Source organism: Lissotriton vulgaris, chromosome 2_2, assembly GCF_964263255.1.
Source record: "Lissotriton vulgaris chromosome 2_2, aLisVul1.2, whole genome shotgun sequence".
NCBI lineage: Eukaryota > Metazoa > Chordata > Amphibia > Caudata > Salamandridae > Lissotriton > Lissotriton vulgaris.
The window spans coordinates 282317748-282333914 of record NC_141688.1 but is presented as its reverse complement, the minus strand read 5'-3'; the positions used below and the strand labels follow the sequence as shown (position 1 = coordinate 282333914).

Genomic DNA, 16167 nt, shown 5'->3' with positions numbered 1-16167 from the left:
TAGCTGACATAGCCCTCCCCAGCTGCACCTGACTGCCCCCGCTCTCTCACGCATAAGTCATAAGACCTCTCTCTCTCTCTGTGCGACTCTGTCCCTGTGCACACCCTGGCTCCCCCTCCCTTCTCCCTCACACGGGCAAGTCATAAACCTTCTTCTTCTGCAAGACCCTGTCCTTGGGAGTCACGGCCGCGCCTGACCAGCACCTCCTTTCCTTTCATGAATAACCCCTCTGTTAGTAAACCCTCCCTCCGCGATTGACTGTCCACACATGTCTGAGGTCATCGCCTAAGCCAGGAGATACTGTTTACTGCTTATTGTATGGAATCACTCCTCTTCAAAGGACCCACTATTGATCCTGGCCACCCAACCCCCTGGGTTATGATCAGGCGCACACATCCTAAAAATTGGCGGAACACTCAGCTGCGTGATTACCCTCCCCTCTTATCAGCAGGTCAAGGGTCCCTATTGTGAGCATATGTGGGGTAGGATTGACACGAGGATCATGGGGATGTCTTTTCCGTGTTTCACAATGTCGCGATTGTAATGCTAAGTGTTTTGTAAGGTATAAAAGACGACGTTTCAGCTCACTTGTTAGAGCACCTCCCGAAAGACACTGTGTTTCGTGTCCGAAATGACAGGCTCTCCTCATGAGAAATAAATCCTGTTCTTATGACTCCGGCTTCCAGCGCCCGTCTCTTTATTTGGTAACTATTCAGAATGGGAACTAAGAGGCGTCTTGCGCCAGCCATCCGGGCATCGATACTAGTATGGACTCACATTTTACACATGGGGAAACAGAAATGGTAGCTGGATAAGGATGGGTTGTAGGTATAAATTCCCCTGATCCACCACTTAGTTATCTCTGTAATGCATTTTAATGTCGACAAATTTGTAATCTGTATAGGTATCATGGAGACTGTTTTATGGCATGTGCTCTTATTTGTGTATTATTTTCTTTTTATGTATGCACTTTTATGGTCCATATTGAGAGAAATAAAGTTTGTTGGCAAAGAATGGAACGGCCTATGCAGAGCCACTGGATTATGCGGCAGGGGATAAAGAAATTAAGCACAAGGGTTGACTAAATTATTGTAGGAGAGTAGGGTCTGCTATCCTATGGTCACCCCAATTTTTGCTTTTTGCTTCACTGGTTTTCGACTTACTGAGGCTGTGGGCCTGCTAATCAGACCCCCAGCCTGCTGTTCTCTCTCTAAATTTATAATACATGTGCTATAGGTACATACCACAATTGGAAATGGACTTCTTGTCAGCCCCTGTACCATGCACTATGGGTGCTCAGGGCATAGGTGCCACCAAGGCCTACCAGGGGCTGAAGCATAGCTTTTGCCACCCCTGGCTGGTTCCTAAATTGACACAACTGGCTGATCACTCAGCTGGGGCAAGTGGGTGTAATCACCCCTTGCTTAGATATAGTATACCTATATCTAAACCTATATCTGGACACATATATAGCCTGTAAGCCACTCCTATGGAAGGCCTCATCAATCCTGGAGGCAGAGTGCGTGGTTTTATGTGAGATGGAGCTCTGGCATGAGCTGAGCCTGTCTGCAGCTGTCGTGAACAACTCCCTAAGCTGATCCGGGATAATGCCATACCATATACTCTTAAGCGCCTTGTAATCCTCGCGGTTATATAGCAACTTTGGTTTGGCTTTATCAAAACATGTCGTGTAAGGTGTCATACGATTTGGAATACTACCCCCTCGCCAGTTCTGGTGATGGGGGTAGCATTCCACCCTTCTAGAGGGATAAGACATGTTACTTTACTAAAACGCGGTTGATTTAAAATGAGCCTCAGATCCACAAAATGGATGCCCCTGCCACAGACACGGGTCTGGCCTCCTGCTGCTGCCCGAAACTCAGCATATGGTGGCCTGGACAAAGGGTTTCCTGTCGCAGGGCGGTGTCAAACCACCCCAGACAGGAGATAGTGGATTGTAGTAGGGAGGTTTCAAAGAAACCAGACACTGCCTGGGGAGCACAAGGATGCCCCTTGCATAATCCGGCCAAACCGGTTCTGGGGCCTTCCAGCCCCAGTCCCAGCGTGGCCTGGATCAAAGGAAAGGGGTGTAACCACCCCCTTCCTGGGTCCCACCCATAGGAGGGGACCTAGCAGGATGTCCAGCCCACCAGATTCGAATAAGAGTGGGAGCAGTGCCAATGCAACTCAGATCATCCTGAAGAAACATAAGAAACGAATTCTGGACCCTTCGACATTCTATTCATCATAGAAGGTGGAAGAATCTCCCTTGTGGTCAAGGAGTGACCACCCTGTGCAAACAGGTACCAACCAGCCCTCGACCCTTGTTTTGTTGCAGTTCCCGCCGGAACTCGAGCGACAGAGATCAACGAGATCATGCTTGCCTGCCTTCTCCCATCCCGATCCACAGTCCCTGCAGAGCTGAGACCAGTGGAGGCGACCGGAAGCGTGGGGCACGCCATCTTGAAAAGGCCACGAGACGCTGACCGTGCAGCCCACGAGTGATCCTCGAAGCTGTGCACCGGGGTTTGAGAAGCCCCCACACCGAGCTACACATGCACCAAAGCTACCCCCTCCACACTCGACGAGTGCTGCGTGGGGCCCTTCTGCTTGTTTTGGCTCGACGCGTTGGTCCGGTCACTTGCCAGCTGGCTTGTGGCCCCTGTGCCGACGAAACCTTGAATACGACTCGCTTTTCTGGTTGCTCCAGATCTGCACCAGCTCCTGTGAAAAGGAGCCCCCACTCTGACTCTCCTGGTTCGAGTGATAAGCAATCTACCGGTTCCGCGTGGATTGGTTTTGCCAAGTGCTGTTTGCTGCAATCTTGAAGCCGACGGTGCTGACGGCGAGAACCCACGTGGGACAGATCGTGACCTGCTCCTGGACGTCGCAGATGCCCCAGAGCCCACGTGATAGCGGAGAGAAGCCTATCGACAACCACCTGATTGCGCCCGACATTGCCTGGTTCCGTCCTGGTTCCACCCTGGTCACTGCTGAGTGACCCAGACTCTGTCCCCTCTGCTTTCAGGTACTTTTCGACATCGATCCACCCTTGGATCACACCGGACACTTCTGCTTCACATCGCCTGCAGCTTTAACAGCTCCAAGCACCAAGAGCCTGCATGTCAAAACCCGACGCCACTTCGACCCTGTGCACCCACGGCCTGTGGGTGAGGTAACATTGCAACGCCGGTGTTCCCACACTGGTACACACCTCTAGGGTCTGTGTCTAAAGTTTTGTTCCTCTAGGTTCAGCGGAAGTATCTTTTAACTCACTTTGTGTAACTTTTACGCACCGTTGACATTGCATTGGTGCAAGCCGCACTTTCCGTGCTGCACCCGAGTCCCGTGGCTACTGCCGACTTCAGCATTGCTAATCCTGACTGCTCCCAGCGATTCTCTAGGCCCTAGGCCTAACCACTGTTCGATTGGTATCTCTTATACCACTTTTTTAGTATATGGTTTAAGTGGCCACCGGCCCTCATCCAAAATTGTGCAACTTTGTATGTTATACTGTGCTTTTGATTTAACGCTTGTGCCCCTTTCCTCATAAAGAGTACTGGGGATTATTTTAGAAATAAACACATATATTTTTATAATATATACTTGTGTGGTGTCCTTTCATTTGATTACAGGATTGTATGTGGTAAAACAGCTCGCTTAACACGACCTCTTAAGTTTAGCCTTTAAGGCTGCTTAGTCCATGCTACCACTAGGATAGCTTGTCTAACAAGGTTGACTTACAACCTGACATCTTTGGGGTTTGTTTGGACTGATACCAAGTGGTTCCAGAATTGGAAACACTACATATCAGGCCAACTTCTCACATTGGTGTGCAGAGGTGCAGATTTGAGCTTGCTGTTTGTTTTACCATTGCAATCTTTACATCAAATTGAAAGATCACATCAAGTACCTTAGGTACATATAAATCAAAAGCTTAGCATATTAAGTTCTACTGAACTTAGTAGTTGTAGATTAAAGGGAGTAGCACACCCTGACTACAACTCACTAGCAAGGTACAGTAGGAAAACACTCAGTGTAGGTAAGTGCATCACTTACACCTCACTAGCAGTCATGTCTGATACAGGTGGAGCCTCAGGTTCTGCTCCTGTAACAGTTGACCCTATAAGGGCAACTTCCAGATATGACAACCTTAGCCACAAAGACCTGAGTGCCTTGTGCACAGCCAGGGGGCTAAAAAAGGGCAGAGGCCCTACCATTCCTTCCCTGATAGCTATCCTGGAAAAGGATGACTTAGATAAGGTGAGTCAGGCTCCCTTAGATTCAGGTGAGGGGATAAACTCCCCTGAGAATGAGGATCTTCCTGAAGAATAACAAGAGGAGGAGGAAGAGGAAGGCTCAAATGTAGATGAGCCTGAAGATCAGGATCAGAGGGTGACCCAGGTACAGGTTGCCAGGCTTAACCAGGCCAACCTAGACCTACATGAGAATGGAGAGGGCCAGCACCACTCCAGATCTCATAACCTAATTCTCCCAGGCAACAGGAGGGTGAGATCTCAATCAAGGGACTCTCATGTTTCTAGTGCCTCAAGAGAATCTCAAAGAGGGATGACTCCCTCCCAGAGGAAAGAGCATAGGGCCAGAATGAGGGCTGTCCAACTCCAGATAGAGAGGGAAGAGGTAGCCTTGGCTCAAGCTAAACTTGCTTTAGCAAGAGAAAGAAAAGTGTGTGGCTTAGATGCCACTGGTGGCAGCAAAGTTCCTAAAGAAAAAGACAGGGCCTATGACAATAGAAACCTGACAAAAATTGTGCCCCCCTACAAGGAAGGGGATGACATCCACAAATGGATGACTGCTCTTGAGAGGGCCTGCATGGTACAGCAGGTCCCTGAGGATCAGTGGGCAGCAATTTTATGGTACTCCTTTTCTGAGAAAGGGAGGGATAGGCTCCTCACTGTTAGACCTGAGGATGCCAAAAACTACTCTGTCCTGAAGAGTGCTCTTATTGAAGGGTTTGGCCTAACCACTGAGCAATACAGGTTGTTGTTCAGAGACACCCAAAAAGCACAGACTCAGGACTGGACTGATTTTGTTGATTGTGCCACTAAGGCTCTGGAGGGTTGGCTGCAGGGAAGTAAAGTTTCAAACTATACAGGATTGTACAATCTTATGATGAGAGAACAGATCCTTAATAACTGTCAGAACCAGCTGTTGCATCAATACCTTGTTGACTCTGATTTGACCTCTCCCCAAGAATTGGGAAAGAAGGCAGACAAATGGGTCAGAACAAGGATTAAGCAGAAAAACCAGAACCAAGGTGACCAGAAGAAAACAGACCAGAAGGGTGGGAATCAGAAAGATAAAGAAAAGGACCAGAAGTCTTCAGACCCCCAAACTAGCAATAAGGAGGGGGGTTCCCAAAATGGAAACAAGAAAAAGAAGAATGATGGCCCAAAGAAACCTTGGTGTAATACCTGCAAATCAGTTTCACACCGGGGCAGTGAATGCACTAAGAAAAATCCAGTTCCTACCACTGCAGCTCCTAAAGCAACTGCACCCCCTAGTACAGTCAGCAGTGGTAGGGCACAACCTAAGGGGTTAGTAGGGTTAACCTTGGGTACTGAGGTGGAATCTGGCATAGTCAGAATCCCCACACAGGCAGTTCTCCTATATGATGTGGACTTATCTTTGACCACTGCAGTAAGCCCCAGTAACCTGGGCAAATGTAGGCAGACTCCCTTAATCAATGAGAAACTGGCGCAGGCCTACAGGGACACTTGTGCCAGTGTCACTATGGTGACACCTGACTTTGTGGACCCTGGTCAGATTGTACTAGGTGAAAGTTACCTAGTGACCAATGCAAGCAACTCCACTACTTCCCATAGTGTGGCTGTTGTGAACTTCTCCTGGGGAGGGGTAGATGGCCTAAAGAAAGTTGTTGTGAGTGCAGACCTCCCAGTAGACTGTCTTTCAAAGGGTACCCCCACCACAGGTAGTGGTATCAGGGGGGCCTTTGTTGTGCCACCTGACTTACCACTGGCTTGGCAAGTGACACAGGAGCGACAAAACTCCTTGACATTTTCTGACATGTGAGGCCAGTGAAAGTGTGGAACAAGCCTGTCCCAAGTCTTATTCTGGCCTTAGTGTCCTGCAAGGGGAATATCATGGGCCAAGGTAAGAAGGAAACCCCTAAACTTCAAAGGTATGACCAACCTCCTGGTTGTGCCAGGCTTGGGGTCTCTAGCCTCTGAATAAAGGAGTCCTTCATCCCAATACACTTTATGGGTACCTTGAGCATTCCCTGCAGCCTCAGCAGCAGCTTGCTGTCTGAGGGGTTCAAGTGAAGGCCAATCTAATTGGGCCTGCCCCAGGTCTGCCCTTGAGGGTCCCCCTGTCCCCAGAAACTCAACCTGTTCAGGTTCAAGCTCATCTGAGACAGTCCCCTCTTGGACTGCAGAATCAGTTTCCTGTGAAACTTGATCCTCAACCTGGGACAAGTGGGAAGGCACAGCCTTAACCCTCTTGCTCCTTCTCTTGGGTTGTGGTTGGTCTATTGTTTCAAGATCCACCACTGGTTCAGGAAGGCACTTCTTAGCCTGAGACCTTGTCACTGCAAGGACATGAGCTGAAATCCCTAGCATTTCTGCATGAGTCCTGTACTCCACTTCTGACCAAACTGAGCTTTCAAGATCATTGCCTAACAGACAGTCTACTGGGAGGTCTGCACTCAAAACAACTTTCTTTAGGCCATCTACCCCTCCCCAGGAGAAGTTCACAACAGCCACACTATGTGAAGTAGTGGAGTTGCTTGCATTGGTCACTAGGTAACTTTCACCTAGTACAATCTGACCAGGGTCCACAAAGTCAGGTGTCACCATAGTGACACTGGCACAAGTGTCCCTGTAGGCCTGAGCCAGTTTCTCATTGATTAAGGGAGTCTGCCTATATTTGCCCAGGTTACTGGGGCTTACTGCAGTGGGCAAAGGTAAGTCCACATCATATAGGAGAACTGCCTGTGTGGGGATTCTGACTAGGCCAGATTCCACTTCAGTACCCAGGGTCAACCCTACTAAACCCTTTGGCTGAGTACCACCACTGCTGACTGTACTAGGGGGTGCAGGTGCTTTAGGAGCTGCAGTGGTGGGGACTGGATTTTTCTTAGTGCATTTACTGCCCCAGTGTGAAACTGATTTGCAGGTATTACACCAAGGTTTCTTTGGGCCATCATTCTTCTTTTTCTTGTTTCCATTTTGGGAACCCCCCTCCTTATTGCTAGTTTGGGGGCCTGAAGACTTCTGGTCCTTTTCTTTATCTTTCTGATTCCCACCCTTCTGGTCTGTTTTCTTCTGGTCACCTTGGTTCTGGTTTTTCTGCTTAATCCTTGTTCTGACCCATTTGTCTGCCTTCTTTCCCAATTCTTGGGGAGAGGTCAAATCAGAGTCAACAAGGTATTGATGTAACAGCTGGTTCTGACAGTTATTAAGGATCTGCTCTCTCATCATAAGATTGTACAATCCTGTATAGTCTGAAACTTTACTTCCCTGCAGCCAACCCTCCAGAGCCTTAGTGGCACAATCTACAAAATCAGTCCAGTCCTGAGTCTGTGCTTTTTGGGTGTCTCTGAACAACAACCTGTATTGCTCAGTGGTTAGGCCAAACCCTTCAATAAGAGCACTCTTCAGAACAGAGTAGTTTTTGGCATCCTCAGGTCTAACAGTGAGGAGCCTGTCCCTCCCTTTCTCAGAAAAGGAGTACCATACAATTGCTGCCCACTGATCCTCAGGGACCTGCTGTAGCATGCAGGCCCTCTCAAGAGCAGTCATCCATTTGTGGATGTCATCCCCTTCCTTGTAGGGGGGCACAATTTTTGTCAGGTTTCTATTGTCATAGGCCCTGTCTTTTTCTTTAGTAACTTTGCTGCCACCAGTGGCATCTAAGCCACTCAATTTCTGCTCCCTTGCCAAGGTAAGTTTAGCTTGAGCCAAGGTAAGCTTAGCTTGAGCCAGGGCTACCTCCTCCCTCTCTATCTGGAGTTGGACAGCCCTCAGTCTGGCCCTATGCTCTTTCCTCTGGGAGGGAGTCATCCCTCTCTGAGATTCTCTTGAGGCACTAGAAAGATGAGAGTCCCCTGATTGAGATCTCACCCTCCTGTTACCTGGGAGAATTTGGTTATGAGATCTGGAGTGGTGCTGGCCCTCTCCATTCTCATGTAGGTCTAGGTTGGCCTGGTTAAGCCTGGCAACCTGTACCTGGTTCACCCTCTGATCCTGATCTTCAGGCTCATCTACATCTGAGCCTTCCTCTTCCTCTTCCTCTTCTTCATCTTCTGGAAGATCCTCATTCTCAGGGGAGTTTATCCCTTCACCTGAATCTAAGGGAGACGGACTCACCTTATCTAAGTCATCCTTTTCTAGGATAGCTATTAGGGAAGGAATGGTAGGGCCTCTGCCCTTTTTTAGCCCCCTGGCTGTGCACAAGGCACTCAGGTCTTTTTGGCTAAGGTTGTCATATCTGGAAGTTGCCTTGGTAAGGTCAACTGCTACAGGGGCAGACCCTGAGGCTCCACCTGTATCAGACATGACTGCTAGTGAGGTGTAAGTGATGCACTTACCTACACTAAGTGTTTTCCTACTGTACCTTGCTAGTGAGTTGTAGTCAGGGTGTGCTAATCCCTTTAATCTACAACTACTAAGTTCAGTAGAACTTAATATGCTAAGCTTTTGATTTATATGTACCTAAGGTACTTGATGTGATCTTTCAATTTGATGTAAAGATTGCAATGGTAAAACAAACAGCAAGCTCAAATCCGCACCGCTGCACACCAATGTGAGAAGTTGGCCTGATATGTAGTGTTTCCAATTCTGGAACCACTGGGTATCAGTCCAAACAAACCCCAAAGATGTCAGGTTGTAAGTCAACCTTGTTAGACAAGCTATCCTAGTGGTAGCATGGACTAAGCAGCCTTAAAGGCTTCACTTAAGAGGTCGTGTTAAGCGAGCTGTTTTACCACATACAATCCTGTAATCAAATGAAAGGACACCACACAAGTATATATTATAAAAATATATGTATTTATTTCTAAATTACTCCCCAGTACTCTTTATGAGGAAAGGGGCACAAGCGTTAAATCAAAAGCACAGTATAACATACAAAGTTGCACAATTTTGGATGAGGGCCGGTGGCCACTTAAACCATATACTAAAAAAGTGGTATAAGAGATACCAATTGAACAGTGGTTAGGCCTAGGGCCTAGAGATTCGCTGGGAGCAGTCAGGACTAGCAATGCTGAAGTCGGGAGTAGCCCACAGGAGACGGGTGCAGCACGGAAAGTGCGGCTTGCACCAATGCAATGTCAATGGTGCGTAAAAGTTACACAAAGTGAATTAAAAGAGGCTTCCGCTGAACCTAGAGGAACAAAACTTAAGACACAGACCCTAGAGGTGTGTACCAGTGTGGGAACACCGGCGTTGCAATGTTACCTCACCCACAGGCCGTGGGTGCACAGGGTCGAAGTGGCGTCGGGTTTTGACACGCAGGCTCTTGGTGCTTGGAGCTGTTGCAGCTGCAGGCGATGTGAAGCAGAAGTGTCCGGTGCGATCCAAGGGTGGATCGAAGTAGAAAAGTACCTGAAAGCAGAGGGGACAGAGTCTGGGTCACTCAGCAGTGACCAGGGTGGAACCAGGACGGAACCAGGCAATGTCGGGCGCAATCAGGTGGTTGTCGATAGGCTTCTCTCCGCTGTCACGTGGGCTCTGGGGCATCTGCGACATCCAGGAGCAGGCCACGATCTGTCCCACGTAGGCTCTCGCCGTCAGCACCGTCGGCTTCAAGATTGCAGCAAACAGCACTTGGCAAAAGCAATCCACGCGGAACCGGGAGATTGCTTATCACTCGAACCAGGAGGGTCAGAGTGGGGGCTCCTTTTCACAGGAGCTGGTGCAGATCTGGAGCAACCAGAAAAGCAAGTCGTATTCAAGTTTTCGTCGGCACAGGGGCCACAAGCCAGCTGGCAAGTGACCGGGCCAACGCGTCGAGCCAACACAAGCAGAAGGGCCCCACGCAGCACTCGTCGAGTGTGGAGGGGGTAGCTTTGGTGCACGTGGAGCTCGGTGTTGGGGCTTCTCAAACCCTGATGTACAGCTACGAGGGTCACTCGTGGGCTGCACGGTCAGCGTCTCGCGGCCTTTTCAAGATGGCGTGCCCCACGCTTCCGGTCGCCTCCACTGGTCTCAGCTCTGCAGGGACTGTGGATCGGGCAGGGAGAAGGCAGGCAAGCTTGATCTCGTCGATCTCTGTCGCTCGAGTTCCGGCGGGAACTGCAACAAAGCAAGGGTCGAGGGCTGGATGGTACCTGTTTGCACAGGGTGGTCACTCCTTGACCACAAGGGAGATTCTTCAGTCTTCTAACGTCGTGTAGAAAGTCGAAGGGTCCAGAATTCGTTTCTTATGTTTCTTCAGGATGATCTGAGTTGCATTGGCACTGCTCCCACTCTTATTCGAATCTGGTGGGCTGGATATCCTGCTAGGTCCCCTCCTATGGGTGGGACCCAGGAAGGGGGTGGTTACACCCCTTTCCTTTGATCCAGGCCACGCTGGGACGGGGGCTGGAAGGCCCCAGAACCGGTTTGGCCGGATTATGCAAGGGGCAGCCTTGTGCTCCCCAGGCAGTGTCTGGTTTCTTTGAAACCTCCCTACTACAATCCACTATCTCCTGTCTGGGGTGGTTTGACACCGCCCTGCGACAGGAAACTCTTTGTCCAGGCCACCATAGGCTGAGTTTCGGTCAGCAGCAGGAGGCCAGACCCGTGTCTGTGGCAGAGGCATCCATTTTGTGGATCTGAGGCTCATTTTAAATCAACCGCGTTTCAGTAAAGTAACATGTCTTATCCCTCTAGAAGGGTGGAATGCTACCCCCGTCGCCAGAACTGGTGAGGGGGTAGTATTCCAATTCGTATGACACCTTACACGACATGTTTTGATAAAGCCAAACCAAAGTTGCTATATAACCGCGAGGATTATAAGGCGCTTAAGAGTATATGGTATGGCATTATCCCGGATCAGCTTAGCGAGTTGTTCCCGACAGCTGCAGACAGGCTCAGCTCATGCCAGAGCTCCATCTCACATAAAACCACGCACTCTGCCTCCAGGATTGATGAGGCCTTCCATAGGAGTGGCTTACAGGCTATATATGTGTCTAGATATAGGTTTAGATATAGGTATACTATATCTAAGCAAGGGATGATTACACCCACTTGCCCCAGCTGAGTGATCAGCCAGTTGTGTCAATTTAAGAACCAGCCAGGGGTGGCAAAAGCTATGCTTCAGCCCCTGGTAGGCCTTGGTGGCACCTATGCCCTGAGCACCTATAGTGCATGGTACAGGGGCTGACAAGGAGTCCATTTCCAATTGTGGAATGTACCTATAGCACATGTATTATAATTTTAGAGAGAGAACAGCAGGCTGGGGGTCTGATTAGCAGGCCCACAGCCTCAGTAAGTCGAAAACCAGTGAAGCAAAAAGCAAAAATTGGGGTGACCATAGGATAGCAGACCCTACTCTCCTACATAACCCCCCCCCCCCCAAACGCAGGGACATTAAACTTAACCTTGACCAGATAAGTCTTCATGTTCTAAGTGGAAGTACCTGGAGAGACCATCTGCATTACCATGGTCAGTCCCTGGGCGGTGCTCCACTGTAAAGTCCATCCCCTGTAGGGAAATGGACCACCTGAGCAGTTTGGGATTTTCACCCTTCATCTGATTTAGCCACAAGAGGGGCTTATGGTCTGTCTGAATTAGGAAGTGAGTACCAAACAAGTATGGCCTCAACTTCTACAGGGCCCAAACCACAGCAAAGGCCTCCCTCTCAATAGCTGACCAACGTTTCTCCCTGGGGGTCAGCCTTCTGCTAATAAAAGCAATGGGCTGGTCTTGACCATCTTGATTAAGTTGTGAAAGCACAGCTCCCACCCCCAACTCAGAAGCATTTGTCTGTACAATGAACTGTTTGGAGTAGTCAGGACTCTTCAGGATAGGTGCAGAGCACATGGCCTTCTTCAGGTCATCAAATGCCTTTTGACAGCTAACTGTCCACTGAACCAAAGTCAAAGTCAAAGTTTTTTTATTTTGTTTCGGTACTCTTTCGAGGACCACAAAATCATTAAAAGGAAAATACATATTACATTAACATACAATTTAATACATTTTCAGTGTTATTTTAAAAAATTTATAAATCTTATTACAAACATATTCGTTAGGTGGATTAGCACACATGGAGATGAAATCCCTTGCTTTCGTGATCCTGCAGGACCGATATATTGGTTCTAGGCATGTTACCCTAGCAGTAACAACAACTTTATTTGGACATACAAAGAGCATGTGTTCTAAGTTCTGTTTACCCCCCGAACATAGGTTACATTGAGAGGAACTGTTTGGTTTCCAGGTGGAGGTAAAAGATAACAAAGGGAGAATACCCAGACGTAGCATCATGATCGTACGCCTTACGCCATGGGTAAGAGTGTATTCCAGATATGGCAATTTTAACTTATATTCTTGGGAGTCAGCATAAGGTTTGTACAAAGATAGTTTAGTACAATGTAAATGATCTAACTCATAACTTAATTTTGGGGAAAATGTTTTTAAAAATAGTTTGAGTTGTGCGGGTGTCCAAGAGGATAACATTTCTGCACTAATTTTTGCTAAACAGAACGCCTCTCCCAAGTTTTTCACAAAAGTAGAGTTGATGGCATCCTCACTAAAGATCTCAATTTTTAGCAGATGTCGTAGGGTACCCGCATTAGAATGCAGAAGGTTATAGGCCCACCTTATGAGGCTTGCTATTGATATTGCAAATGCGCTGGTGATCGTACATTCAAGCCTTAGGGCCTGTACAGGTGTTGAGTTAGAAACTTTCAATAGCTTTTTTAGTGTTTTCCCTTCATTTGTATCCATATAACTCCATTGTTTTAGGGGAATATGTTCTGAGGCGTAAGATAGAACCGGAGATATTTTGGCTCTATAAATTTTTATCAGTGCTGAGAAATGCCTACTTCCAGTCTTCCTATACAGGCATGATATTGCACCTGCGTGTAGGTCACATTTCCTTTTTAGATGGGTGATTTGCTTCTTGTTACTCAAGTTATGCGTAAAGATTCTTCCAAGATAAGTATATTCCTTTGTCTGTTCCAAGATCTCGCTTCCCATTTTCCATTGGAACCTCACTTCTTTATTCTTTTTTGTAAATGCAACTACTTTAGTTTTATTTATATTTGGAGTTAGAAAATGATCTTTCGAGTAATTGTATAAAGTGTCCAAGAGATTTTGGAGACCAAAGGGTGTCAGATCAAACAAGACAATATCGTCCGCATAAAGTAAACAATGTATCGGATGAGATGCCATTTTCGGTGGGGTGCTTTGCCCTTGTTGTAAGTGCGACGGCAGGTCGCTCAGGTAAAGAGAGAATAAAATCGGGGCCAACAGACACCCTTGCTTTAGGCCATTAGATGTATGTATTATTTTTGACATGCCCCTCTCGCCCCCCATTTGGACACGGCACCAGGTATTGCTATGTAGGTTCACGATTAGTTGCAATAAAGGCTCTGAGATACCCATTTTTCTCAGTTTCGACCATAATGTCGGCCTATCGACCCTGTCGAACGCTGTTGAGTAGTCGATGAAGGCAGCATATATTGTTTGCGATTTCCCGGTTACGTATTTATCTAGTAGAAATTGAAAGATAGCTATATTATCCGTAACCGAGTGGTTCGATCGGAACCCGGCTTGAAACATGGGAATTAGTCCAGTTGAAAAAGCCCAAAGCTTTAACCGGTCAAGAATTTCAGCCGCAAAGATCTTTCCGCCAGAATCCATTAAGGCAATTTGTCTATAATTGCCAGCAATAGTCCTTTTTCCTTTTTTATAAATAGGAATTATTGTGCTTCCTTTCCACGAGTTTGGAATGTTCCCAGAGTCGAATATATAATTGAATAGTGGCGCTAACATCTGACCCCAAGCTTTATGGTCAGCTTGATAAACCTTTATCGGGATCTGGTCAGGACCGGATGCACCCGTACTTCGTGCCTTTTTGATATTCAAGGCAATTGACTCTGCCGAGGCCCTGGAGAGTTTTATATCATTGTTTTCCTTTTTCTGTTCAAATGCCTTTCTCGCCCTACCCTTCATGTTGGATTTATACAGATCTTTTAAAAATGTGTCCCAGTCTTCTTCTGAGACGGGGATTGCTTCGAGCTTCTTTTTAGTTCCCGTCATCTTAGCTATCAAGGACCAATATTTTCGTTGGTTGCATTGCCTTGCTGCAATTTGAATGTCCATCCAGTTACGGTCCTGTATCAACCTTTCCTGTCTAGCACGTTGCCTACGGATTTGGTTCTTTAATTTGTTTATTTCAGCTTTATATAATGGTGTTTTACACAAGTACTGAGCCCGAATCATCCTGTTTAGCATTTTTACCGTTGGCTGATTGCAGTTTTTGTGCTTGCTGACGCACTTTCTTTGTGCAGGTCTGTTCTGTTTTAATTTGCTTTGTATTGCATTTTTGAGTTCATTTAGTAAAATTTCATAGTTTTTGATAGGATCTTCAGAGTAAATATTGGTTAACAATTGGGATTGTGTGATTAATACTTTCAAATAGTCCAAGTTTTCCGCCTCCCAATAAATCCGACGCTGGACTGGATTTACTTCTATTATGGGATTACTGAATATTGGGTCGGTCTGGTAAGTGATTGGTGGCATCCAGAGTGTTGTTAAGCAGAGAATGGCATGATCACTTTCATCATTAAATTTGACAGACAAGTCAGAAATTTGTTCTCTTAGCTCATTCCCACATATGAAGTAGTCTAAGATGGAGGAGACTCCATTTCCTTGTCTTGTGAATGAAGCTGGCTTGTCTCCATTAATATTTCCATTTAGAATTATCCCATTTATAGTTGGGAGGAACGATAATAACAGGCTTCCTCTTTTATCCGACTTCACTGCTTTTGGAAGTTGCGGGAGTGCTATTTCCAGTGATTCCTCCTTAAATAACGTTGACCATTTCTTTATCTCGCTATTTGATATTTTGGCGTTTAGGTCACCCATCAAAATATATGGTAGATGATGTTGATCTTCGAGGATGTTGGATATGGTTTCTAATAGATGATCGAATAAAGAGTCATGTTTTTTACTTGGTGGAGCATAAATGTTGAAAAGTAATATTTTCTTATAAGTGCCTGTAGGCTGTAATCTGAGTTGAATTTTGATACATTGTAGGTTGTGCGAATATGTATCAATACTTTCTTGTGACCAGCAATAGTCTTCTTTCAGTAGGATTGCCATACCTCCTTTCGCGTGACCCCTTTTAGATTTTTTTGCTGGGTTTTCGTAGACGTAATACCCTTTTTGCGTAAAGGAGGTGGTTGACCATGTTTCCTGCAACGCTAGAATGTCTGGATTATCTTTTGTTACACCTTTCATTTTATTGTGAGTTTTCCCGGCCATATTCCATAGCGATATTTTCAGACCTTTGTTAAACCTGACGGTGATGTAAATTGTCCATTTTGTTGCCGTTTAATACTTCTGGTAACCACGTCCAAGATTGTTGGTAATCTTCATCTTCTATTGGATTAATGTTCCTTGACCACACCGACCTTTCGCCTTGCCTTACTTGTATTTTTAATTTGTCTTTCCTCATGTTGTTTGATGTACGTTCATCCCTTTCTATGTTAGATATTTTATCAGTAAGATGTTGTTTAGTTACTACGGAATTTTGCAAGTTGGTTTTGATGTCTGAAATTGAGATTACATCATATCCGTGTTTTTGTAGAATTTCTTTTTCTCTCATGATTAGACCTGGGAGAACTGGAGAGAAGAATGACACTTGTGCGAATTGAGTATTTTCTATTTTTGGAAAGCGTACTAGGTCTATTTCTCTACTTGTCAGAGAGATCAAGGAAGGAATTTCTTGCAATAGCTGGACTATTCTTCCTCGATTGAGCGGGATATTATCAGTTGGAAAGAGTTCCTCGATAGTTAAGTGTTTTGATAGTGTTCTGTCCCACTGCCTAGTTATATGATCTTGTAGATTTTTTGGATTGACGATATTTTACTCTAATGGTTTTCTTACTATTGACTGGTAATATTCATCTGCATTAGGGTTCAAAGGCTTCGCCGGCGTAGTTATTTTAGTCGGTGGAGTAATCTCCAAATTAGC

General features: G+C 46.5%; 1 protein-coding gene across 1 annotated transcript in view; it reads left to right on the top strand.

The window, feature by feature from the left end:
• LOC147729311 (uncharacterized) overlaps positions 1 to 15831 on the top strand; it is a 41920-nt gene extending 26089 nt beyond the window's left edge. The window contains exon 3 of the mRNA XM_086959819.1: positions 15805 to 15831. Within this exon, the coding sequence (XP_086815945.1) occupies positions 15805 to 15831 (27 nt within the window). The remainder of the gene's footprint in view (positions 1 to 15804) is intronic.
• The last annotated feature ends 336 nt before the right edge of the window (positions 15832 to 16167 follow it).